General features: G+C 38.2%; 1 protein-coding gene across 1 annotated transcript; it reads right to left on the bottom strand.

The window, feature by feature from the left end:
- Positions 1-67: 67 nt before the first annotated feature.
- Positions 68-8,061, bottom strand: LOC114642079 (zinc finger protein 664-like; the record flags this gene model as incomplete). Its single annotated transcript, XM_051922042.1, has 3 exons — positions 7,758-8,061; positions 458-988; positions 68-358 (listed from the first exon to the last, which is right to left on the bottom strand). Coding segments are annotated over exons 1-3 (1,126 nt in total), but the record flags the coding sequence as incomplete, so codon positions are not given.
- Between the last annotated feature and the right edge of the window lie 2,551 nt (positions 8,062-10,612).

The following is a 10,612-nucleotide window of genomic DNA, read 5'->3' as shown; positions in this document are numbered from 1 at the left end:
TGACGCAGAAGATTGCTTGTGTTGGAAAATCTTTTGCCACATTCAGGACAGCAATAGGGCTTCTCACCAGTGTGAACTCTTAAATGCCTCAGATGATTATTGCTACCTGTAAATCGTTTGCCACATTCAAAACAGGAAAATGGCTGTTCTCCTGTGTGCAATCTCATGTGTTGCTGAAGATGGCTTGTTTGTTTGAACCGTTTGCCACATTCAGAACAGGAAAATGGCTGTTCTCCTGTGTGCACTCTCATGTGTGTCTGAAGATGGCCTGCTTGTGAGAACCGTTTGCCACATTCAGAACACAAAAATGGCTGTTCTCCTGTGTGCACTCTCATGTGTTTCTGAAGATTGCTTGATTCTGAGAACCGTTTGCCACACTCAGAACAACAATATGGTTTCTCTCCAGTGTGAATTCTTTTGTGTTTGAAAAGACTGCTCCTGTCAAATAAATGTTTACCACATGTTGGACAACGACATAAACCCTGTCCTCCATGACCAATCATGTGTGTCTGACGGTGGCTCACTTGTGAGAATCGTTTGCCACGTTTAGACAAATATGGTTTCTCTACAATGGGAGTTGTGGTATGGCAGGGTTTTGAGGAGTTCTTAACACATTCAGAACGGTGGTGTGGCTCCTTCCCTGTATTATCTTCTCTACGTTTCTTAGGCATATGACTATCTGAGAATTGTTTCCCACCTTCAGGACAGTGATATGGCTTCTTACTCCCATGAATCCCTCCATTATCCTTAGAATTCAATTTGTATTTAAATGTTCTCACACACTGTTGGCGGATTGGATTTAGATTGTACACTCCTTGAGATTTGATGGCATCGATCCTTGTTAGCTTCACAATGGGCTGAAATCTAGGGTGCTGAGATGCCGTTACCAAGGTCTTTGTTGCAGATGCCAGTTTCTTCCTATTCTTATCAGGTTGTTTAATTTGTGTACGACCCTGAAGAGTGGAGAAGTTGTCATTCTCTTGAAAATCTACAGAAATAAAAATAAGAGTTAAAAAAGTTTTAAATGACCAATATTTAAAATAAAATAGCAGTACAATAGATTATTCAGTGTTTAACAGCATATGCCTTTTGCAACCCACTTTACAAAAGTATGTTAATGGAGTTAACACTTCAACAATCCCAACGTTTGCAGACTGAATTAACAAACGCATGAAGCCATATTAGGATGCAGTTACCATGGACCAGGAACAAGCTATGAGCAACTATCATTAATGGCTTGGTGATGGCTTGAAAAAGAAAGAACAACTGGGGCAGCAAGGGTGGCCAACATAACCTGCAGATCTTTTAGAGAAGACCCCATATAGAAATGTCAAGGATGATAAAGCCAGTACATCTACATGCACAGTGACAATGACATTGCCAAGGACTCATTACGTCAGTTATGGTCCCTATGACCACTCCACCTTGTTTGGATAACTGTGCTAATTGAGGAGCTAATTTATTGGAATAAGTGTGAACTCCTGCCCTGGGCGATTAAAATTAGACAGTAAGCCACATAGCATATTTACATACTTCTTTCGGCTGCTCTCGTTAGGGGATGCTACAATGGATCATCATCTTCCATATCTTTCGGTCCTCTGCATCTTGTTCTGTTACCCCCATCACCTGCATGTCCTCTCTCACCACATTCATAAACCTTCTCTTAGGCCTTCCTCTTCTCCTCTTGCCTATCAGCTCTATCCTTAGCATCCTTCTCCCAATTTTACCCAGCATCGCACCTCTGCACATGTCCAAACCAACGCAATCTCACCTCTCTGACTATGTCTCCCAACCGTCCAACTTGAGCTGACCCTCTAATGTCCTCATTTCTAATCCTGTCCATCCTCGTAACACCCAATGTAAATCTTAGCATCTTTAACTCTGCTACCTCCCGCTCTGTCTGTATACAAGCCAGACAGGTTCCCCAGTTAATGTCAGAGATTCAAGCCTCTCTAACATAAATTATTGATGGTAAATTTCTACCTTCTTGTTTTTCATCCATAACCTAACCTTTTTTAAAATCACATTTCTGCTATCTTAACACAGTCCTTTGTCATAAATTGGGTCTTTCATCTTACTAAACACAAAAAGGCCATTTTGCGGCAGGTTATCAATAGAAGAGAGTTTGAAGTGGGGTATGTTTATTTGTTTAAAACGCTATATACTTTTCCCTTTCCTATAACAAAAATGAGGTAGGGTTGTCCCTTTGATGTTCAGCAAAAAAGAAGCATTTGAAGAACTATTCAGAATATTTTCTTATGTATTACGATATTGGAAGACCTCTCACATTTAATGACTCATTTGTGCTGATTGCTGATTGGAGGCTGGCATATACAGTGCAATTTTATGGGCACAAGAAAGGTTGGAGGTCTTCAGAGCAAGACACACGCAACTAGGTGCAGTTTTACACTGTGAAGAAGGAGATTTCACTGTATCTCTGTTTTTCCAGCATGTCGACATTAGCTAACTTCATTATTGGCTTTTGCAGATTAGGCCAGTGAACTACGTTACTTGCAAAATTAGCTGGGAAGACCTCCTAAAACATTAAGAACTTAAATGCTAATTTTTTTGACAAGTTAAAAAAACATTTGGTGCCTGTAAGCCACTTAGTTTGTGTTTCAACTCCTTTTTAATCTTTAAAGTTTAGTTTTAAATTTTCCTGTAGTCTTTTCAGTTGTAACTTATCTATATATATATATATATATATATATATATATATATATATGAAGGAGAGTTGAGATCCGTGTGGCTGTGTTTGTGGAGGGACGGAGAGTTAAGGCGGGTGTTGGAGTCACGTGATCATCTCCTCTCCCATTCACCGCATTTCATTCACTTCATTTTGCTCCGAGCTGAGCTCCGCAGCTGACGCGGTTAGTCCTTTCTCATTTACTGTTTAGTAGACACGGTACTTACTGAATTGTATTTTTTCCTTTAGTGTTTCTTAGTATTTAGTAGATGCGGTGTGCCGGTGTTCCCGGCAGTGTTGCGGTTTAGTGTTACTTTGTACTTTAGTGTTTAATAATAAATAATAATAATTCATTACATTTATATAGCGCTTTTCTCAGTACTCAAAGCGCTAAAATAGTGAGTGATACTTAGCTGATAGCAGTGTAGAAGCAGCACAGCACAACACAGCCAGTAGGACAGGCGGGTGTGGTAGCGTAGGTGAGCGGCGATAGCAAGCAGCAGGAGGAGGAAGCAGGATTTGGATGTTCCAATACACAGCCATAAACAGTAACGCTTGGTAATTTCAGGCATGATCGCCCCGAAGTACATGTCAAGCTCTGAATTTATTGCAGAACGACAGACACTGGGATGTATACATTAATGACGTGTGAAACACGTCACATCCAAATCAAATTTGTGCATTGTTTGCAATCATACTGACCGCCTGCTCACCTTCATCTCCAACACAGTTATGGGAGAAATATAAATCGCATATGGCTGAAGATATTTTCTGTCGAATACGCAAGTAAAATTCAAATATAAACATGGATTTCACAGCACAAATCTACAACTAAGCGGTGATAATGATTGAAGATTTGTGCTTAGAAATCGGGAACAAAGTTCTCAATCAATTGGGAATGCCATCACCGAATCAATCTGCTCCTGCTTCGTTCGATGTAGAATTGCATCGTGAACAAAATTACAACACGGGTGATCTTTTGTCGTATGTGTAATCAAATATTCCTAAGCTAACGCTTCAGCAAAAAGGCATTTACGACCAAATAATGCAAACTGTCAATAATGGGGTTGGAGAAATTTGGAAATTGGGAACGGAAAGGTGCCGGTTGATCTGACCTCAGGACGAATTTCATTGCCTCATAACTTCTGCAATTTAGTGATGTCAATTTAGTGATGTCAAAAGAAGAATTGGTTGAAAAAGTGTTTGAAAAAATATTTTTAAATATTTCCCAATATTCAAACCAATTATAAGAATCACGATTGTGTGAACAAGCTATTCTCGCGGCCAAAAACAAAGACGTCTACGAAGTTAACAATATTATTCAGTCTAACATTATGCACAGACAATGGAACAACAAAAAATATTGTATACTCACAAGTATTGTGAAATTAAACATATTAGAAACGTGCGCTTTCAGACTGAGCCACAGCAACGCGTGGCCGGGTATACAGCTATGTATATATATATATATATATATATATATATATATATATACACACATACACACACATATACAGTATACATACACATCTATACTAATAAAAGGCAAAGCCCTCACTGACTCACTCATCACTAACTCTCCAACTTCCCGTGTAGGTAGAAGGCTGAAATTTGGCAGGCTCATTCCTTACAGCTTACTTACAAAAGTTAAGCAGGTTTCATTTTGAAATTCTACACGTAACGGTCATAATGGTCGACAAAGTCCACCATGTTAAACTTTCTAATTTATGGCCCCATCGTCACGAAATTTGGTATGCGGGTTCCCAGCGCTAACTGAATCCTACTTACGTACATATATACGTCCATAGCCTGCAGCTCGGTCCACACTCTGAATCCTCCAGGCACTCCTGAGCATAATCTAATTTTGAAGGTTTGGGCACCAATAATGTTACTGAGAAACTTACAGCCACTGAAACTTTGTAATGGCACGAAACTTCAGGTCACATGCCTGCAAAAGAACCTAATTGAGGCAACTATTTTTACTGGTGGTGGCTCAGGGGAGAGAGTTTTTATTCCTCGCATCCTCGTTATACTCTCTGATCTCCCATTTCAATTCAAACGCCTCCAATTTCCAGTAAGGCTCTGCTTCACAATAACAATTAATAAGTCTCAGGGACAGACCCTACAAAAGGTTGGCATTGATTTGAGGCAAGATTGTTTTTCACATGGCCAATTATACGTTGCATGCTCATATTACAACCGGGGGGGGGGGGGCGAATTGACAACGTGGCATACAAAGAGATCCTTAACAAATAATTATTGGTACATTTTCCCTCAGTTTATTATTTAAAATGTTAAAGCAGTACTTCGCCGCTGCGAACCGCTTTTTGCTAGTTGGTAATATAATGACAGAGGTTGAGTCTGCCCAAAATACCTTCTTTCATGCTTTGTGTGTGTGTATGTTCCTATTAGCATTTAAAAGCAAATATTGGGACTGTCATCTGACCACAGAGTTTAAAGATACTTCAGCCAAATTTTTGTTGGAAAAGTATGCATGAAGATGTTTTGGATTATACAAGCTACAGGTCGGACAGCTCCGGTACCATTACGTTCATGGGAGCAGTAAACAATGGACTTTATTACTGATATGCCTTCCTCCAAGGGTTTTAATACAATTTTTGTGGAGGCAGATTGAGTTTTGAAATGTGTGCATCTTATTCCCTTCTACTAAACACCTGGCAGGTGTCTTTCTATAGGGTGGTCCAGATCTAATTATGCAATTTTCGTAACTCTATAACTTTAAGTTTAATACATAGAAAATTATCTGAAAAATCCCGGACCATCGAGAAGTGTGCGAACTGACAACATGAAGAATCGTCTGTACGGTGAACTGGAATCGTCCCTGCATAAATCAAAGTCACCCAGATGATCTGGATCTGATTAATTAGATCTGGACCTCCCTGTAGAAAAGACTGATAGTATCTATGGTTTTCTGTGTCAAGATGTATCAGACTGTGGTCTTCCATTTATTTCTCGCTTCTAGAAACTATTCTGTCAGAGATTTGTTTGTTCTACAAAACTTTAAATGTTTGGTTATCAGCCAGAAGCTAATGGGCAAATGTAAAGAATTAACAGAGGCCTACAGAAACACTTGTGCTGTTTTATTGGTCCTAATCAAGATGACTGCGTTGATTTTCTACCCATTGCTGACTCTGCTAGAAATGTACCAGTTCACTCTGCTCCTACAATGTCACCATTTGAGTGCCTGTATGGTTGTCATTCTAGATTCATTGAGTCACCTTCATCTCCACTTTTCCATCTGTTTTTAAATAATTACATATTTAACAGTTTTGTAAAAAGTTGAATTTGGCTCAAAAATGTTTTGAAAAGCTCTTAGCCAAATGATTTTCCGATTGCAAATGTAAGGCCACTCCTATCGTTAAAGTTGGGCAAAAGGTACGGCTAGAGACCCAAGACATCGGTCTACATAGTGACCCGTTTTAAACTGATACAGCACCAGAATAGTATTTATTTTGAGAAGATTATGCTTTTAATTCTGATATTTTCCTTCACTCCATGTAGTTTTTTGATGGACTCATTCATGGTTTTTTTGTGGATGGACTGTTCGTCTAAATCAATTGTTTTGAATTTTCACAGTTTGCCTTAGCTATTTAAAAAAAAAAAAAAAAAAAAAAAAAAAGTAATAATTCCTAACACTAAACACCTTTACTGGGTGGCATACAGTCATGTAGGCTGTACTAACTGAACTGTCTTCCTATAGTTAAAATTTGTCTTTTCATTATTTGTCGAGTTCTGATATCACCTACACCCTATTCTGAGTTTAGGCCATGTTCTGTACTATAACACCACCCCAATCACTGTATTTTTGTTATTTTGATAAGTCATTTCACCCTTCCGTCAATCACATAATTTGTGGACATTTTGTGGCTGCTGACATGGCTTAGCTCCATCACATGATGTTATATTGCCTCCTTATTTAAGATGGTGGCATGGTGTCCTCACTCTCCTAGCTTTGTCATAATTGGCCGTGTTCTTCATATTTAATTTTCATTGACAGATACTATTCTGTTCCATTTATGTTATTCAGTTTGAAATGGCTTTGTTTTCCTGTCTGTTTTAACTCATTATGTGATTAATCATTTGTAAAATTTTTCATTAGATCATACCTGTGAATTTATTAGAGCCACCACTCAGTGAACAGGATTACAAAATAAAAATTACCAGAACTGAATCAACCTTTTTTTTTCTAATGCTCTAAAATGGATGAGAATTTCAAAAAGATTAAGTACTGTACCAACTTGTATTTTCAAAAACTTTAAAAATAAAAAAGCCACCACATCACAAAGATCAGCCCCTGTTCATATGGGGCAACAGAATTGACAGTAAACATGAAATGGCTAAAAGCATCAAAATCCTTTAAAACTAATTTCATAGAATGTTTCACACGTTTTAGATGAAATCCTGCATTAATTAACAATTTTCTTTTTTCAACTCAGTAGAGTTCAGTGAACCAATTTTCTTCAAATTCACAAAGTCTTTGCAATTTCAGAATATATAATGATTAATTTGAACAGGACTGGTTTATCCATTCACAGGTTTTGCTCTCCACTGATGCACAGAGATTCTTACACACAGGCAGACATGAAACACTTTCATTCAGAGGGGTCTAAATTGTGCAAATTTATTGAACAGTCAAATGGGTGACATGTCTACTCCACAATACTACATGTGGAGAAAGTAAAAAGGCAATACATTATTGTTTGAAAGTGTTTCTTCAAAGAAAGCTAGAAACAGATTTTATTTTTCTTTGACTTCTCTTTAATTTGTCTAAAATCTATTAAAAGGTTTTCTTCATAATAGACATTAAGCTAATGATTATTATTAAAAAGAGATACAACCCAAACCATGGAAATTGTGAATTGAAAAAACTGCAAGAACAACTCAGCCAGGCCTCCTCATTCCAGTCCAAAGGATTAATTGTTTCTGTTCTTTATACTTTAAAAATGAAACCCGTATTTTTAAAAAAAGCCTTTGTTTCTAGGCAGAGTGAAAATGCAAGAAAGCACCCTTCAGGTAAATCATAACTGCCTTACTTTATTTTAGCACATACCTTCTCCAGTTTGATTTGGACACAATTTCTTCTCGGGCCTCACTGTGTTAGTCTTCAAGGATTCTGACGGCTTGTGGGCTTTACTGTCCTTCAAGTAGCAGCGTCTGCCCAAACTGGAGCCCAATCTGTTTAAGACTTCATCTGGGCCCATATATTGAGGATTACAGTCTTTCACCTTCATACGGTTTATAATTTTGCGGGGTCTCTGAATGTTAGTCCTACCCTTTCTTTTGTTCCTCTTTTCAGAGACATCCTCTTCACGTTGACATTCTTTCTGTAAACTCTTTTGGCCAGCTGGATACATTTTTGGCATCTTCTTCTTTTTCTCTGTATAGAACACAAGGTTTAATTAATTCAGAAGTGCAATACAAATGTAACACATTTAAGTCCCATTTTTCTATGTCCTCATCAGTTAAGAATGAAGCTAAGTCAAGTTATTCACCGAGACCACATGGGCAGAGTAAGTAATCAATCTTCATACCAGGTGACCAGATATGAAACAGTCTCAGGGAGTGTGTCATGCCTTTACGACACACCATTATGACTCGGCACCATCTGTTGATATTAGGGATGTTATGATATTAGAACTTTTGTATGTGATACACTAATATAACACAATTTTACAATGCTGGATACCCTTTGATACCACAGCAAACACAGAAATCCAATTCATCCCCTCCCATTAAAGAAGTACTGGTATTCATAAATCTCAAAATATAATGCAAGTCTTGAAATGTAATGTGGGGCAGAGATGGAGATCCCCAGTGCAATAGCACAAGGTAGGGTTTACAATCTTGGTGGGAGTTTCAGCACAGAGTTTATAAAGAATGATATATCATGAACTGTCTGATTTATCTTAGCATGTGCACATTTCTAATCATTCTCAGACAGTAGTTGAAAAACACTGCTTAAAATCCGAACTAAAAATTAAAATTCAAAACATTATTATACTGTTGAATTACTGAATTCCAAGATTATTCAGGATACTTTCATTTAAATAAAAACTCTTTAAGATTTTTTTCTAACAACATGGTTCTAAAGTCTAGTTAAGCACAGACCCATTCTGTTTGAATTGCAACACTTGCTATTGCAAGATTTAAATTTGCATAATTAGCTGGTTAAAAAAATATTACTAAAGAGCAATATTTAACAGAATAGTCAAATTAAATCAAAAAGTCAAATGTCACAAGTTTGTCTTGCTTTAATTTTCTAAATCTGCCCTTTCTTTTTACCAGCTTTGAAGCTTCCAGTGTGAAATCAAACTTGTCAGTTCAACATTTATCCTTTATTTCAGAACTGCTGTTATGCAGCATTTATTGAACTGTTTTAGATGTTTCTTACAAAAGTAATGACACCTTGTTATTGTTTGTGGTTGTGTAGAATCCAGAATTAGAAAATGACCTGTCGTCACACGTGTGACTACGGATCGCCTGCAGAGATTTGTTCAGGTGAGAAATACACTCCAGGATGAGAGGGAGTGCTGCTGCTAACTATCTCCTCTTCTTTATCTACAATGGAAAGAGACGCCCAGCCGAGGAGTCACCACACCCTCAGCTCTTATCTGGTTAGAAGAAGAAGGAGGCCATCTTGCACAGTTGTGTGTCAACAGTATTCACTACTTTGATTGAACATTCAGTACTGTTAGGGTCCCGGAATTTTGTTAATAGTTAATGTTAAGGAAGGTTTATACAAGTTAGGTCTCAGGATTATGTTAAAAAACAGGGGCATATGAAGGAGGAACTTAAAATCGCAGGTCAACTTATCTAATGTGAAACTGCCCCAACCTAGCAAAATCCAAAACCATTATTCAAGTCACAGCCTTCATTTACATAATCTTAGTGAGATGGAGGCAGTTGGCGGTGTGTCCCTGTAAAGATGGCCGCCTAATGTGAGACACCCAATGTCTAACTTCAATTAGCCTGCGACTCACTAAGATAAATTTAAACAGGTTTGATTTTGCTTTTAGTCTTAGGGGCAGACTGTGTGTGCAGGAGAGCAGACAACCAGTGAATGTTTCCCTGAAGTAGAAGGCATAGAGTTAAGTGAAGAGGAATAAGAAACTGCAGGTTTTGAACCTAACAAAAATAAGAGATGCTCCTCATTCTGTTGTTTTGTGTTTCAGGTAGCAAAACAAAAGGGAAAAAAAATAAAATAAAATAAAGGACGAAGATTACTGCTGAAGAGCTACAGCTGTTAACCCTTTGTACACCACAGACGTCATCAGCAGCATGCCATTGGCTGTTAGAAACAGGGCTGAGCGCGACTCTGCTGAATGGTCGTTTAAATTAACATGGTTAGGTGATGAGATCAGCGACTGTGGTTGGCAAATCTGACATGCTCCAGGATAAAAATACTCTTCAAAACAACTGTTGTTATCAACAACTTTGAAACAAGTTTCAAGTTTATCATCTTCATCTTGTTTAAGTACACTCTGCACACATCACAAATATTTTAGTACTTAACACATTAATAAACTATTAAACAGCAGCACCTCCCAGTATTGTGAGATTGACATGGTGGAGGCCTTGTGTGCCTCAGTCTTTCTTAACGCTCCATTTGTGCTTCTGAAGGACCAGTTTGCTATGGGTAACCCCCATTGGGGGGGGCAGAGTAAAAGCGGCTTATTATTTACCTTCATAAATACTCTAATTAAATGAAAGTGGGTCTTGTGCAGAAGAGGGATGCCAGTTCTGACAGTTCACCTAAGAGTGGCACAAAGAGGTGACCCACACAGCCCACCTCACCACCCTGGTCCAGTGCAAAACAAAACCAAACAGAAGTTATTGGGGTACAGGAAGAAAACCAGAGAACCAGTACAGGGCAGGAGCCAGCTATAGACCCTAATAGGGTACACT

Source organism: Erpetoichthys calabaricus, unplaced genomic scaffold (genome assembly GCF_900747795.2).
Source record: "Erpetoichthys calabaricus unplaced genomic scaffold, fErpCal1.3, whole genome shotgun sequence".
Lineage (NCBI taxonomy): Eukaryota > Metazoa > Chordata > Cladistia > Polypteriformes > Polypteridae > Erpetoichthys > Erpetoichthys calabaricus.
Note: the sequence above shows the minus strand (reverse complement) of the source record. Positions and strands in the feature narration are given on the sequence as shown.